The sequence below is a fragment of the Hyperoodon ampullatus genome, assembly GCF_949752795.1.
Source record: "Hyperoodon ampullatus genome assembly, chromosome: 14".
NCBI lineage: Eukaryota > Metazoa > Chordata > Mammalia > Artiodactyla > Ziphiidae > Hyperoodon > Hyperoodon ampullatus.
This window is the reverse complement of record NC_136927.1, coordinates 38,548,890-38,566,185: the sequence shown is the minus strand read 5'-3', so window position 1 is coordinate 38,566,185 and position 17,296 is coordinate 38,548,890. Positions and strand designations below refer to the sequence as shown.

General features: G+C 38.5%; 2 protein-coding genes across 5 annotated transcripts in view; one reads left to right on the top strand and one right to left on the bottom strand.

Moving 5' to 3' along the window:
- Positions 1–4,940: 4,940 nt before the first annotated feature.
- Positions 4,941–17,296, bottom strand: part of METTL9 (methyltransferase 9, His-X-His N1(pi)-histidine) — a 42,015-nt gene continuing 29,659 nt past the window's right edge. Inside the window, exon 5 of one of the 4 annotated variants that reach the window (XM_079719791.1) lies at positions 4,941–5,643. In XM_079719791.1, coding sequence (XP_079575917.1) covers positions 5,438–5,643 — 206 coding nt within the window. In that variant the 3' untranslated portion in view covers positions 4,941–5,437. Of the gene's footprint in view, positions 5,644–13,374; positions 13,788–17,296 lie in introns of those variants that run through there. The other 3 variants (XM_079719792.1, XM_079719794.1, XM_079719793.1) reach the window with 3 other exon arrangements.
- On the top strand, positions 7,667–16,392 carry IGSF6 (immunoglobulin superfamily member 6; the record flags this gene model as incomplete). The annotated part of the gene is made up of 7 exons (XM_079719796.1): positions 7,667–7,733; positions 11,100–11,456; positions 13,526–13,632; positions 13,765–13,785; positions 14,296–14,343; positions 14,692–14,772; positions 16,333–16,392. The coding sequence occupies 7 exons, from the start codon at positions 7,667–7,669 to the stop codon at positions 16,390–16,392; spliced, it is 741 nt and encodes a 246-aa protein (XP_079575922.1).

The following is a 17,296-nucleotide window of genomic DNA, read 5'->3' as shown; positions in this document are numbered from 1 at the left end:
GATTTAGAAAATAGGTGTCTATGGGTTTCACATGATTTATCTTGGACGAATAAAAGTATCTTTTTATTGTCAAAAATTTTAATGTTAATTTGTAAATATGTATGTGTGGGTACATATATGGATGTAAAAAAGTGTAGAAGGGTATACACCAAAATGTTAATAGTGGTGCTCTAAGATTATGATACAGGTAAAACCTACTTGCATTTTCTTCTTTACACCTGTCTGTATTTTCTACTTTTTCTATAACAAACATGCCAAAACCAGTAGGGCTTTATGATCAGTCACAGCCACCTTATAAATAATAAATAATAAAAACAAGGTGGCAAAATCAAGTGCAGGGAAAACTTTTTTGTTCTGCTGAGTATAAAAAGGACTGCCAATGTATTCTCAAACACCACAACTCTACCATTTGAAAAGTGTTGAGGGTTCAAAGGCATTTAAAACCCATATTGTGTTGACTCCTGAACAGGATATAAGAAAACAGCATTTGGGCATTCTACCTGTTCTTAATTATTTTCCAGAATTTAAGAAATGCAGGTCTGTAAGACATTCCAGTTTCACATGGTCATTTATTTGGGGGTGGAGAAGGGGGATCTTTACTTTTCAGTTTACACTTATTGAAAGTAATTTTTAAATGGATTTGCATCAAAAATACACTAGTATTTAATTCATGTGAATACAGCATATTGACTCTAAAATCCAGAGGGAAATCTTAAGTTCTAGTTATGTAATAATATTCTCCTAATTTTCCAAAAGTATGAAATTTCATAACTAAAAAGAAGTATTTTGGTATCAGTGGACACTGATTCCAATTCATTGATATCACTATAGATAGCAAGCTATAAAGTGCAAGTTACTAGTAAATGAAACCCAATGCTGTACAAATTGTACTATAAAAACAAATCATCAAGGAAATGCAAAACCACTAGATACCACCGCATATCCACTGAATGGCTACTATCAAGACAAATACAAAATTACAAGTGTTAGGGAGGATATGGAGAAATTGGAACCCTTGTGCACTGTTGGTGGGAATGTAAAATGGTGCAGCCACTGTGGAAAACAATATGGCAATTCCTCAAAAAATTAAACATAGAATTACCATCTGATCCAGCAATTCCACTTCTGGATATATACCCGAAAGAAGTGAAAACAGTGACTCAAACAGATTATTTGTACACCCATGTTCATAGCAGCATTTTGTTATTATTCTCAATAAAAAGGTGGAAGTAACCCAGGTGTCCATTGACAGATGAATGGATAAGCAAAATACATACAATGGAATATTATTCAACTGTAAAAAAGGAAGAGGGACTTCCCTGGTGGTCCAGCAGTTAAGACTCTATGCTTCCACTGCAGGCACTGTGGGTTCTTAGTTCTTAGATCTTAGATCTTAGATCCCTGGTCGGGGAACTAAGATCCCACATGCTGCGCAGCACAGCCAAAAAAAAAAAAGGGAAGAAATTCTGACACATGCTACAATATGGATGAACCTTGAGATCATTGTGCTAAGTGAAATAAGCCAGTCACAAAAGGACAAATATTGTATGATTCTACTTATAGTTACCTAGAATAGCCAAATTCATAGAAAGTAGAACAGTGATTGCCAGGGGCTGGGGGCAAAGAGGGAATGAGGAGTTAGTGTTTAATGGGTACAGAGTTTCAGTTTTGCAAAATGAAAAGAGTAAAAATGCATAGTGGTGATGGTTGCACAATATGAATGTACGGAATACCACTGAACTGAACACCTAAAAATGGTTAAGATGGTAAATTTCATGTGATTTTTACAATAAAAAATTGGAAAGAAAAGATAAGTAATGGTACTGTGTCAGTAAACACTAACAATTTAAAAAGTAAGCAACTAAATGGGATGTGGTATGCTGAATTGGCTCCTAGAGCAGAAAAAAGGTCATTAATGGAAAAATGGGCAAAATTGCAATAGTCAGTAGCTTACTTAATAGTAATGTACCGATGTTAATTTCTTAGTTTAGACAAACATACCGTGGCTGCTATGCAAGATAACGTTAGGGGGTTAAGGGTATACAGGAACTCTCTGTACTATCTTTTCAAGGTTTCTTGAAATCTAACATTATTCCAAAATAAAAGTTCATTTTATTTTTTATTTTTTTTATTTTTTCGGTACGCGGGCCTCTCACTGTTGTGGCCTCTCCCGTTGCGGAGCACAGGCTCCGGACGCGCAGGCTCAGCGGCCATGGCTCACGGGCCCAGCCACTCCGCAGCATGTGGGATCTTCCCGGACCGGGGCACAAACCCGTGTCCCCTGCATCGGCAGGCAGACTCTCAACCACTGCGCCACCAGGGAAGCCCTTCAAATAAAATTTTAAAAAGCAAATGACAACTAAAAAGAAGTTAGAATCAACTCCTACATAGAAGACAAAGACAATACAAATATATTAGAATTGATAAAGGTAAGCAGCAAAACATATGAACACCTATATAGATAGCTACAGTAGATATGAAATTGTTTTTCTTGTGCTGTTCACTGTTGCCCAGCTATTGTCTCATCATCCACTAATTGCAAAAAGGCAGGCTGTTGAATTTTATATTGCGGTAACATTTCCTTAATGATTCTGGGTGCATTTTTTCACTTAGATCTTAGCATAGACACAGTGTGAACTTCCTTCTGCCAATTCATGATTTTCTACCTTTGATAAGTTGTGACTTAGTGAGTATCCTGGTTGTTTCAAGTCAATTACAAGCCTAGTGTTGTGCTCAGTGGACTCCTAGGCAGCACAACTCAGCCTGGACAACCCTGGCTCAGTCCACCAGCTTCCAGCTGCAACATGGGTGCATTGGATACAAGCTTATTTGGGGGGTACTTAGGCATCTGCACAAACATAGTAGGTCACTTTAGCCACTAGAAGCCCCTGTTGAAGGTGCTGTAGCTTTTAGAGAAAAAAGAACATGAAATACTTTTATCAGTAACCAAGCAGCGGGAAGCAATTGATGAAAGCATCTGGCTTCATTATGAGTCTATTTAAATACTATACTCAGAACTAAGTGAAAACAAAGCTTTACTCAGAAAGACGACTTGAAACAGCTAAGTTTTACTTTATTTCCCAGCCCACCTTCTTTTCTGTTAAAGGTCAAATGTGTAAAAACTGATGCGACATTGAGACGGGTAGAAAATACACTGTCTCTCTTAACAACTCTGCACAAGGGATAAATGACTAAGGCTATTGTGTCTCCTTCCCTTCCCTTCCCTGAAATCAGCAGTCTAAACACTCAAGGGGCTTACAACTGCAGGTGCAAAGAGCTTTGACTCACAGGTGCAGCTTGCATTTCCTTTCTCTGTGACCTTTAAGGTCAACTGGTTAGCTTGCTTTGACCACAAACAGAGCTCTTCTTAATTCCTCTAGTACAACCTTAACTTGATATGAAGCACTTACACAGGAATGGTGTAGACAAGAAGGCAGTTTATTGTACTTTGGGGAGAAAAAAGAAAAAACATGACTCCATTTAGGGAAAAAAACAGCCATTGACACTCAGTAAGCAACACTGCCATCTAGTGGAATGGTGACACACCATCAAGACTTTCAAGACCAGGCATGAAATGTGAGCGGATTTGCTGGTTTAAATTTTCACCAAAAATCCCCGCACTTTTGAGAAGCTGGCTTTCAGAGAACCTCAGATTCTGAGAAAGTATTTTTACCTTTGAAATAAATTAATGTATGTGCTTTCTCTGATTTGGGGGCTAAAGAATGAGGTGTGTGTTTTTCAAATAGACTCTCAAATCTGGATTTCAAGGTTATGAAACACTTTGGAGCAGCCTGCCTCTTTGAACATCCGTCACTCTTGCACTCTTGTTCGGCAGTCTAAATAGCAACCCCTGATGATGACAGTTTATAAAGAAGCAAAACTCAACTATACAAGAACTACACTAAGTTTACTCATTTCCTCTATTTTTACAATCTAAGGTGCTAAGTATTTGCACTTCACTTATTTGAATTCCTGGAAAAAAGCATTAGAACACACCAATAACACTTTTGCATAAATCACATAACCCAACTCTTATGACTACACAATAACAGTGGAAGATATTGGTGTGAGGACATGGGAATGCTGTTCTCAATGAATAATAAAGTCATTCTTCTCAAGGATTTAATTCTCCTTTACACCCAGGTGTTGCAGTAAATGTGTTGATCTGATAACTTCTATGAGCATATAAATGAGGATATTTAATGAAACACCTGGCTGACAAAAGAACTCAAGTTGTGAGAATAACATACTAATAGCCACGATCTCAAATTGGCATCTCTGTTATTACTGAGATTTTAGATTCTGGGTTAAGTGCCCTGCTCTTTGTAACATCCATAATGGTTACTGATCTTGCTAATGAGTTCCTCATTGCAACATTTCTGGATACATAGTTGGAGGCACTTGCTGATTCTAGAATGCATGAGTCTGACATGGTTTCCTCAGACCACACTCCTGGCAAACTCTCGATAAACTCAGTTAAGGATTTCGAAAGAGCCGAGTTCCGGGAAAGAGGTATACAAGTACAGAGTAAGAAGCTGAATTAAAACATTTTTAGGTTGCATTTTTGTCAGAAGACAAAACTGAATGTTTCAGTGCTGAGAACCTGAGACTGTCCAGAAAAAACAAAATTCTGAATGTAGGACAGAAGCTACCACAAAGTCAGAATCCAATGTTCCACATTTCCGAAAACAACATGAGTTAGGGAGTGAGAGTGGTCCTCGAAGTACTGTATCTGAATAAGGTTGTTCTGAGGGTTCGTCTGGGTTGCCTGTGTTCACCACACCTTGCAGTAAGCACCCCACCCCCATCTCAAGCCTTCCTTCACCGCACATTCAAGTCGACTGCATCCTTCACATACTGCTACTATTTGGGTACCCCTGAAGCCAAAGCAATGAAAGATGCTAGGGAAGCCTTATATTAATTCAAACATGATGCCAAAGTCATCTCCAAAAAAGTTTATTAGCATGATTAAAAACATTTTCTTGAATAATGATAGAATTTCTAAACATGAAAGAGTATCAGTGGCTATATCCTATAACCAATATTTGCAACTGGATGGACAGCATTATTGCCAGTCTTCATTTTATTAAAAACAATCCATATTTATTGGTTCCATGTGAAGTCATGACTATTGCTTTGCCTGGGAATGAGTCCCTACTGCAATTAAGTATAAAAAATATCTTCCATAATCGAAGTGTGACCTGCATTACTGAGTAAAGAGTTAATAAAAATCCTCAAAGAGTTGGGTTTTTGTTTTTTAAAAACATTCCTTTTACACACTACAAAGAAATAATTAGTATTTTGGCTTTTAAAATTCCTACATGATATTTAGAGTGGCAGTCCCCAAAGGTCCTCCCTTCACATAACTGAGAACGCAGACCCTCTTCCGGAGCATACATTCTTGGGGTGGACTGTGAAGACTTCAACCTCCACGTGTTTATACTGGTTTGAGAACAAAGACAGCGTCATCCAGAACGTAGTAGTCATTATACATGTCACCTTCACACAGGTATGGCAGTCTAGTGAAAGCTTCGATAACAAAACCAGCTTTTCTGAAAACTTCAGGCAGACTATTCACTTGTTCTTCCCAATTCTGTCCCTTGATTTCCAAAATTTCTGATGGTTTATCCCACTTGCCACCTACTAAAACAAATAAAAACATTAAGTTAAATTCTTGAACAAACAAGTTATTTAAAGAGGGAAGAGGGGAAGAACAATATTTGCTAAGGACTTGGTATGTGCCAAGCACTGGGTGCTTTGATGAATTATCTCCCAGGTGACCCAGCAGTAGGACAAAGAGAGGAAGTACAGACTTAGGAGAACTGAAGAACATGCCCCAGCCTACAAGGTTAATGAACACTGGGGCAGAAATGTAATCCCTGGTTTAACTGGACCCAAAGCCCACACTATTTTCTCTGACAGTTTTGGACATCACCCTCCCTCAGACTGACTGGTGTGTAATGGTCAATAGGTTTGGAAAACTGCTGATTAAATACTGGAATACTGAAGCAGAGAGTAACACGTAAAATTTGAAAGACGGTTTTGGACAAATGCTAGAAAATGCCACTAGTGTAGTAAAATTATGCAACATATTAACTAGAGAGGTTTATCAGGCTGAAAATAAAAATAGGCTAATGAAGGGTTTTAATTTATAAAAACAGATCATTCAGTATGTTTTTCAAGGGAGGTCAATCCACTCTCTAACTTTTCAGAACAATTTCATAAAAGTTAAGCTCCAGAACCAGAGAGAGGCTAACACACTAGAATGGATGAATCAATCCAGCACTTCTTGGAACAGTGACTGAAGTCTATGTTATGTTAGTCATTTCCAAACCCATGAGCATCAGATGCCCAGGTACTGGGGGGCTAGAAAAGGTCTTCAAGTTCACACACATACCAAGCACTGACTACAGACACACAAATACACACACACAATAGTATATATAAATTTGGGGGTGCCTTTAGATACTATGATGATGGAAAAAACACACAATAATACTAAAAGTGTTACTAAATTCAGACTGAGAATAACTTTCCATAAATGACAAAATATAATCAACAGGTGCCAAGAGTACAAACAGTACAGTGGGAAGATTTTTCACTCTTTTCAGTGGCCCAGCACCCTCTTTCTGGTGGAAGACAAAGCCTGGGGAAGCAGCTTTCCCTGCCTTTCTTGCAGCTAAGGCACTGGCACACGACCTAAGCTCAGAAACACTCGCCTGAGACCTGGAAGGAGGAGCTAGTGACCCAGAGAAGTGGGGACATCAGGCTCTTCTCTGGGGAGGCGGAGCAGTGGCGTGAGACCAAGCAGCTGGGGCAGCGTTGAGCGGTACTACCGACAGGCTTTGGTCCAGCCGCAGCATCTAGTGCTTGGTGGCAGCAGTGTGCTCTTTGGATCAGTTTCATAGTATGTTTTGGGGCGTGTGTCTTGTGTGTAGACCCCCATACACGACTCTCTAGTCCTTCCAGTGACTCGCTGAGCTACCCCAAATCCTTTCAATAAATTACCCTTTGCTTAAGTCAGCCCAAGTCATTTTCTGTTGCTTACAAAGAACCTGACTGATGAAGCCCCCAAGGGGCTGGGGATGACAGAGATTCCACACATTTGTTTCACAGCACAATAAAAGGGGTCACACAAAACTGGGGCACAACTAGTTAATGGTACACAACTTAATTCTTCATTGTACTCTGATGTACTGTTCACTAATTTTTCTCTTGTCTCTACGTGAAGACACTTCCTTCTGCTTCTCCTCCATTTCCAGAAGTTACTGGCCCAGCACTAAGCACAAATTAGATGCCCCAAGACCAGCGACTGAACTGCTCTAGAAATTTAAAGTACGAATTATCCGTCAAACAATACATCCTGAGAATATGCACCACATGTAAATCAAAATCTCACTCAAAACATCTAACACTTTCGAGGATTTGTAAAATCCAAGAAAAATGTGAACATATGAACATTTAGAAATGTGCTCTAGGCTAAAATCTCAACTTTAAATGGTGAAACTGGATTACAAACAATCTTTACACAATTTCAAAAAGTTCCCGATTATGGTTCCTTAATAAGAGTTCCTCTCTTTGGTTCTTCCTTTCTTTAAAAAAAAAAAAAAAGCCAACTCTCTTCAAATACACAGTCCCACCAACCACGTCACACATACACACAGAAATGGAGACTGTGAACAGAGGCAAAATCATTCTCGGTCTGGAACTCAATCTGATTCTATTTCATGTCGGTAAGGTTCTTTTATTTTTCCCTCCATTTTACTTAAATCAATTGCTACTTTTCGCCTAATTCATTTATATTTTAAGACCCTACAGATTAATTTTTAAATGTATAACATTATGGAAATTGTCTAAAGTGATAAATTTCCTTTTTTTCTCAGAGAAACAGGTAATAAAAGAATAGCTGAGAAAAAATTTCATATTAACACTGAAAATTTCCTTTGCTCTTATGCAGCTTTAGATAAGAGCACCTCACCAAACAAAGGGTTGAAAATATTCATAAAATCACATGTTGGTAATCAACAATTCAGTTCCCATACAGGCGAACTCACTCTGCACTAAACAATACTTGAATATTTTTAAAGAACAGTGCTTCAGAAAAGCTGAATTTCTATAAATTAAAGTACTTGTCATTTAAAAAAACAACTGCAATGGCTCCTTCCTTGAAGAATCATCATCTCATAATATATGGATGCCTATGCCTGTTTTTTTCTCTGTGAAAGAGTTTCCTACATCACAGTTCTAATAATCTCACCATAGTTCTAATAAATCTAATAATCTCAGATTTGCCCACAAAGTTTGGGTCATAGGGCAGGAAAGGGAGCAAAAGCTCTTAAAATTATTTTTTCTCATCCGTCAAGAAATATATTAAAATGTTAACAGTGATTTTGGTGGGGGTGGTGAAAGGACTATGGGTGATTTTTTTGCTTCTACTTTCAGTAATAGTCTTTTTTCCCCTAATATGTATATATTACTTCTAATATATTTTAATTAGTATTATTTTAAAGAAGAATTCTTATCTTTTAAAGATATATTTTGAAAGTTGTACAGATAAAATATCTGGAATTTGCCCTAAAATAACACAGGAGTGAAGGAGCCAGTAGGGAGAAGAGGTGAAACAACACTGGGTTGAAGTCAGGTGATGGCACAGAAGTTACTGTGCTGGTCGACTATTTCTGCATATGTTCGAAATTTTCCAAAAAGGCTTTTTTTTAGAAAGTGTCAAAAAATTAATTTTCTATGTATTTTCTAGCTTGGTCTTCAAAAATAGTAATCTTTTTTTATCCCCTCCACTAAGAAGATAAACTTTCAACCTTTTCAGAGGGTACTGTATTTAAAAAAAAAATCCTACAGAATGTGGGCGTTCTTAACGAGAAATTTTTCACAGGAGTAGTCTGTGGTGTGACATATCACCCAAACTTCCCTTTTTTCAATAAGATGTTGCTTTACAGCATGGGGGAGGGAGCAGCAGTGTCCTCAGAGTCTGCGCTCCCACAGGAAACGACTGCAACTGGTTTTCTCCCTTCTCAGGCAGTAGTCAGAAATGAGCAGAGATATGGAACTCCAAAGTTGCAAATATTTATTTTACCCTGGAGCACTAGCTCTCCAAGAAAAATGTTAAAAGGCAGCTTCCCTATTAAAAACTCTATGTGACAGAGGACCTGACACTGGGACACCGCTGGTTAACTTGGTGGCTCTGGTAGGCCCACTTCCATTTCAAGTTTCCATACATAATGATCACTATACCTTGTAAAGCATTTCTTTACTTCTAAGGTGACTGAGTCTGGGTAGGAGACCTGTGCTTATAGTTATCAGGCTTAGGAGTGAAGCTAAGTCCCTCAGCTGAAGAAGTAGGGAGCCTGGTCTTCTCCAAGTGACTTTACCCTCTCATCTGGTTTACATTTATCAGGTTGCTAAAAAGCTCCCAGCTCATCTTCAATTGTACAAATACTAAAATTAAAACATGGTGAGAACAGATTTGCATCACAGATACCATGATTCTAGTTTTAATTCTTCTGTTCTGGGTCAGGACCTGTAACAAAAATGTTAGCTGACAAAAAGCTCGTCTGAAACTTACATCAGACCACTTGGATTACTTTTCAATTTCCTTTACAGTAGCAAAGGACAAAGTCAGACAAATAAGACCACATGGAAACATATAACCAGGCAAAGTCAGACTAAAAACATGCAAAAATGCCAATTTGTCTCAACCAATACTATTTCACATAGAGCCTCCCCCTTGATCCCAAAAGGGTTGAGGGGAGGTCTTCCCATTTATAAACACCTGAGTGGCTTTCCAGCTTCACATGCCTGGGATTAGATAGAAGGCCAAAGTAGGGACCCAACCTCTATGACATGAAAGCAGCAGGACGTGGTAGAGAGAGCACTGGACAGGGTATCTAATCCCGGCCCTGCTAACACATTGCTGAGATGTCCACAATTACCTCGAAAATGGGCATATGACACTGCCCATTAATGGAATAATGGTGGCAGCAGAAATAGCTACCTTTTATTAAATACTTACTAAGACTTAGGTAAGTAAATACTCCTTATGCATCCATGGCCTCACGTAAACTTCCCGCTAAACTCATGAGGTGCACAATACTATCCCCATTTTGCTAATGAGGAAACAGACCAGAGAACTAGGAACTGGCAGAGCTATGATCCGAACTAAAGTGTGTGCTCCATGAGCTATACTCTCATCAAATAGATGAAAGCTACAAGAGACTACAAAGCAATGTACAAGTGCCAGGAAGAAATCCAACTTGCTGGGCTGTGGCACGGCCAGCTCATTAGGCCTCTGCTCAGTAATCAAAGACACTGTAGGCTAAGCCAGGGCTACATTTTCCCAGATGTACATCTTGCCTTTTATAATGTTTCCCACTGGGACAACTAGACTCATAAAAGAACAATTGTAAATTGTCATGAATTCCTAGCAATCACAACTGCCACAAGGCCCCCCTCAAAATCCCAACTGCCCATGTGCTCAATCAGTGGGTGTGACATTTGCATGAAGGGCTTTGATACCTATTACCACATTGAATACAACACTCCTGTGAGGCCAGGGGGTACAGATGAGGAAACGGGCCCTGAGAGAGTAAGTGATCTGCATAGGGAGGTCAGAGGAAAGCTTGTACGTACACCACCGGTGTACATGTGGACCCCGAACTTCTGACTCTGGATCTGCTGTCACCTCCGCTCATGATAATGCAGATTCCTGGGACCTCTCTGGGGCTGCCCTCAAGTACCAGACATCACTGCACAACAGCAGGCTGAGGTTAGGAAAAGTGAGGAATACCAGTGTCTACTTTTTTTTTTAGTCTCTCAAATTTTTTTAATTGAAGTAAAGTTGATGCACAATGTTATGTAAGTTACAGGTGTACAACCTCACAATTTTTAGAGGTTATACCCCATTCATAGTTATTATAAAATATTGGCACCAGTGTCTACTTTTACAGTCTTGTCTGTGCTGGGAGTGAGGGAAGAAAAAGAAAGCAATGGCTTTTGACAATTCTTCACCCCAAAATGTGAATAAAACGGAAGCACAAAGGGAGGTGAGAGGCCCACTAAACAGGCTCACCTGCTTCCTCCTACAGGTGCCGTGGGCAACTGTACCGTCTCGGTGGTTCAACCACCTTCCCTTGAAGTGGACTACACTCAAAAGGCTGTGACCATGCAGTGCTCCTTCTCCACAGCGGGGTGCCCTGCAGAGCAACCAACAAGCCTGTGGTTTCGTTATGGCGCTCTCCAGCCCGAGAACCTGTGCTTGGATGGATGCAGAGATGAGACAGACAAATTCACACTTGCGAATCTGGCACAAAACCAAGTTTCCCTCACTGTAAACAGGCTGGCTTTCAATGACAGTGCAATCTACATCTGTGGAATAGCCTTTCCCAGTTCAAAGGAACCGAGAGCTAAGCAGACGGGAGGAGGGACTGTGCTGGTGGTAAGAGGTTAGTCAAGACTTTTTTCCCCCGAACACTGCGTTCTGCTCTGCCCCCGAAATGCATCACAATACTTATATGCAGAGATTATGAAGTAAATTTGATAACTTAGTACCCGAGCCAGTGAGGAGTGTGACCTGCACACAAGCTAACATGAAGTTTGGATTCAAGAACTCCTCCGACACCATCTCCCAGCCTCCGCAGACACAGAGTCAGGGTTATGTGGGTGCTACATTCTCTTTCCATGTCCAGACTTTACTGGCAAAGGCTGACCAACTATGTCCTCCTTTTGTATGTTACACTGATTGAAATGTGGTGATTAACGGACAGGCTTGTCAGTATCTAGTCTGGTATTGCACCATCTAGAACCAAACACTGAAGAAGCGTAAGTGATCAATAAATTGGACCCAGAAAAAAAAATATGCATTATGGAGAATAAACACAAATTTTAGGTGAAGCCACTGGGGGATCCCTGACCCTATGCAGACCCTTCTGGGATCCCCAGAAGGGTCTGCATAGATAATGAATAGACAAAAGGTCGGTGTGGCTCTGGCTTCTTGAAATTTACTAAAATCCATGACAATTTCCTCATGCAAGTGAGGACACTGAGCCTAGCTAGGTTCTGTAAATTAAGAAATTAAGAGATTTCAGAGGAAAAGCTTCACGTGATTCTGGGGGAAGGAAGAGAAGAGCAGCAACTCGTGCTTTTTTTCCAGACCTCTCGCCTTTAAAGAAACTCTGCTATGATGAGCACTGAGATCATTAAAACGTAAACTCAAATTAACCAGCCTTTTGGTTTTAAAACAGGACTTTGAGGAGCCCAGATGGTCCTGTATTTTAACCCCTGCTTTGGTGTTCTAATGGCCTTTTGATAGTCCACTGTCATTTAACCTTAGTTTATTCTCACCTGTAAGGTAAATTATAAATGCGTTAATGCACATAAAGCACTTTTAATGATGCATAGCAAGTGCTCAATAAATATTAGCTATAGATATTAAAACAAACACACAACAGCTTTGGAGATTTGTATAGCTCACTGCATGCATTCGTCTTCTATAAAAAATATTAGACAGAAGAAAAATGGTTTGTAAAGAGATGAAGGTTTCAAACCTGCAAGCTTATGTGAAGAAACATTCTTCTTGAGGAGCAGGAATGAAAGTACCACTAAGACAGACAAGGCAATTTCCTTTTCTCCAGAGCTCCTCATTTCACACTTGAAACTTTTTAAGTTTTACAGATATGGTTGATTTGTTAGTTTCACAAGAAAAAATGTATGTTGTATAAACTGAGTTCACAGGATAAGCATCTATGGGAAATTTAGTTGAAAAGTACAAGTTATTCAGATAACAATTATAAATCTAAATGGATTTTGTATTTCAAATACTCAGGTACTTGAAGACATGGTGTGTTACTTCATCACTACCTAGGGCACAGGACACTTCCTGCAAGGAGGGAGAAATTCAGAATGGGCAAATGGATTCAGTAGTTCCACTTCCAGAACTTTATTAGAAATAAGGGGCACATATAACAATGCCTGTCTTTTAAGCATGCAGTGAGCACTAAAATCTCAATGTATGGCCTTCTCAGGTTCTTAGAGAACTGCACTGTTCAGCTATGTGTACTAAACAGTTCAAGGTTATAAATACACGTGGGAAAGTATCTTAACTCCATAAACAGACTCTTGGTGACACTTGTACATCATATCTACTAAAAGAAACTTTAAACACCCTTGAACAAACCCTTAATGTTTATCTAACTTTAAGCAAAACTTTATATAAAAAGTGATTCTTAACATTATGACAAGTAATTAATTGAATTCTTTAAAATTTTAAGTTTTAAAAATGAATAACATGTTGGGCATAATACATTTAAAGAACTAATGAACTGGCTTTAACTATATCATACACTTGAGTACTTTCTGAATCAAGAGACCCTGAATAAATTTTTATATGAATAGCCAAATAGAATAAGTTCATGTTTCACCTCTAACATGTAGTTTCGATTATACTTTATACATATATTTGCAATAATAGCTTCAATAGTGACTGTGGTTCTTTCTGTATCTGTAATTAACAAAGAGACGAAGGTTCTCAGCAAGGAACTGCAGAGTCTCCTGACGGCCCTCTTATCACTGCTCTCTATCTACGTTACTGGTGTATTCGTGTTCTTCATCGTCCTCACCAAAGTAAGTCAAATTTCTTGCATTAGATGTCCTTATGGCCTTAAATATTATCATAAGGAAATAATTTCCATCTCTCCACATGTTGGGAGCCTCAGAAATAGCTCATCTAATTAATATCGTCCTTTGCATTTGCAGGAAATACCACCTGCAGAAGAGGTCTGTAGAAGAAAGAAAAAACTTTCATCACTGAAATTATTAACCAGAGCACACAATTTACAGGGTTTTCTTTTTAAAACCCAGTAATATGGGAATAAGAGACCCTTCTTTAAAACCATCATACACATGCTACTTTCCACTGGTGGGGGAGGTATGAAAGGGCTAAGAACAATCTTTAAGAGCAAAAAAAAGTTAAAAGAGATTAGAAACTGCCTTTAAATATCTTTAAAAGGCCTAAAGATTTTGAGAAAGACTATCTTCTGGTTATTCACATGCTACAAGAGGGGGTATGTATATGTTATATTAGGATTACTATAAATCCTATAATCAATATCAGTTTGAGCTATTTTATTAATAAAGCATCTCAGAAATGACATGAAAATTATTAACTCTTACTGCATTACCATTTAAATATTAAGTTAGTTTAACCTTATTATGGTATGAGATCTCTGCCGCAACTGTTTTGAGTACATAAAGTGTCTTATAAGACTCTCCTTTTCTTCTTGACAGTCAAAATCTAACACTCTAAGAAAGAAAGAAACAGAAGATCCACAAAAGGTACAGACCAATGCTTGTAAAATATCTTTTGAATTATAGTTCAAATCCAAAATAATTTAAGAAACTCAGAACATCATCAAAGAACAACTTGCAACCACAGATACTGTTTCCTATTGTTGAGAAAAATGATAATCTCAAGTGGTAACATATGTGGTAAATTGATAGTTCTCAATCATAAATTCTACTTACTGTACTCAAAATACAAGAGTTAACTGTAGGTATAGATGTGTTGGGCAGGGTAGTTTCTGAGACTGGTGGCAATAAAGAAAGAAAAGGCTCAGATGATGTGCAATAATCATTGTTTTTAGTCCTGAGAGAGATACATTTTTTTCTTATTTGTATTTATAGAAAAAGAGTGCTCGGCGTATTTTTCAGGAAATTGCTCAAGAACTATATACGAAGAGACACATGGAAATAAGCCAACAACCTGTAAGTGTAAAATATCAAAAAAGATATAAAGCATGTTTAACTAAAAAAAACTAAGCTGCCAACAACCTATCGATAATCAAGTTTTCCTTTACAAACGTCTGAAAGAGGGTTTTCACAAAATGCATTTATATATAGAACTTGTTTTGATAAATACATAACAAAGGTCATCTGATGCAATATTCAATAGACACCAGGCTGGCATCTTAGTGACATGAAATCTTTCAGAAACACATTGGATACAGGCAATGTTTTCAGTACAGACAAGGATGCTTTTGTGGGTTGAAAGCTACTTTGTACTGTATCTTGCATGCAGTAGTAAGCATTAAGTAGATGTTGCAAACATTTGTGGATCAAATTATATAGAAAACTTACTTGTTCACATTAAAAAAGATACAGCTAATAAAAATAAGAAATGAGGGTTTTTTTTTCAGTCTTTGGGGTTGCAGTCATAGGAAGAATACATCTATATTGACTACAATACATTCTGATAGTGTTTCTTTAAAGTCCTATATAAACAGGTTTTTCAAACAAGACATTGTTTTAGAGCCAGGAGAGCAGATGGTTTCCATGATGCATGATCAAACTGCTCAGGTTTAAATTAAAATGTATACAAAATAATGAACTTATATACTAGTAAAGATATTTTCCTCTTAAACAGCAGCCACGAGGTCAAATGAAACAGAATTCTGATATGAGGTGTGGTTTTTTTTTGCTTTGTTTTGTTTTTTATTTATTTATTTATTTATTTATTTATTTATTTATTTATGGCTGCGTGGGGTCTTTGTTGCTGCGTGCGGGCTTTCTCTAGCTGCGGCGAGCGGGGGCTACTCTTCGTGGCGATGCACAGGCTTCTCATTGGGTGGCTTCTCTTGTTGCGGAGCACGGGCTCTAGGCACACAGGCTTCAGTAGTTGCGGCACGCAGGCTCAGTAGTTGTGGTTCATGGGCTCTAGAGTGCAGGCTCAGTAGTTATGGCGCACGGGCTTAGTTGCTCCGCGACATGTGGGATCTTCCCAGACCAAGGCTCGAACCCGTGTCCCCTGCATTGGCAGGCGGATTCTTGACCACTGTGCCACCAGGGAAGCCCCCTGAGGTGTGTTTTCTAAAATCCGATTTCTGAAAAGGATTTTCATCCAGGAAAGAATATCATCTACATAGTCACTTCATCCTTCAATGTATATACAAATACATAGAGAAGTGGCCTAATTACCTAAGATGTCACTCTGAATAATTATACATGCCTTTTCATACTCTTTTCTTATTGATGCTGGGGCATCTTTATCAGCAAAGAGACCAAGTTAAATGGCCTGAAGACAGGCCTGGGAGTAGGAATTTCAAAGCTCTAAGCCAGGGCTTTGACAATGGCATCTGAACAAGAAAATTATTCTTCAGTTCCCATATCTTACTCCAAATAAAGGGAAAATGGTAACTGTACCTTTAAGGTTACTGGAAGGGTATTTAGGACCCAGAATGCAAGATGGCACTGTAGTTTATATGTTGCTTGTAGTGTGGCATTATTGGTTACATAACTTAAAATATGGCTTATTATTTACTATTGCAGCAGGAGAAAGATGACCCTTATGAAAATAGAAGAGCACTTTCTAACTATGAAAGACCATAGAAATCTTCTGATTTTCAATTAAGTCACTGAAAATCCAACTCCAGAAGTTATGGAAGTGTTAATGGACATACACTGATCAGGTTTTTTTAAAAAACAATTTAAAGTAAACAGAAAAGTCAACTGGCTACAAGAAGGATGCCAGAGTATAAGGAAACTATTACTAAGAGTAATTATCACAATACTAAAACCCAACAAAATGCAACTGAAAAATACTTTCCTAATTTGCTAGGAGAATTCTAAGCAGTCAAACATCTTCAAAAACTTTCAATTGTAGCATATATCCTATATTTGTTTCATTCAACATATGAGGTGCACCACATGATGACTGTTACCCTGAAGAAGATTTGAAGTCACACCATGTGCCTCAGTCTTGCATGGAAGAATTGTCTCTACGGTGTGTAGAAGTGATGGGCCATTTAGACTAAGTTGGCAGGGAAGGAGGATGGAGGGAGGAAGGAGAGTGGCAAAATTTGAGTGAGAAAAAATCATCTTGAAAAGTATTTTGTAGCAAAAATTATTTCCTCTGGTACTGCAATGGGGCAATGGTATAGTGCACATTTTCCTACCAGGGCATGCAAAATAACTTACATCATGCTACCGACAAAAAGTGAGACCAGAATAGAATACAGAGTAAGAATACAATAACTAAAATACAGAAAATCCAAAGCAGAAGGTTCAACCAGAAAACACCTCAGAACAAATAAGCCACATCCGACTCTAGATGTCAGTCTCGTGCCAAACAACAGCACCAGGGAAGGATTCGGTAATGCACTGTTCCTGACAATGCCCTTGCAATACTGATTTTTTTTTCTCTTTTAATAAGTCATTGTATTACACACACACACACACACACACACACAAATATACATGTGTGCACATACATACACACTTATACAAACCTACA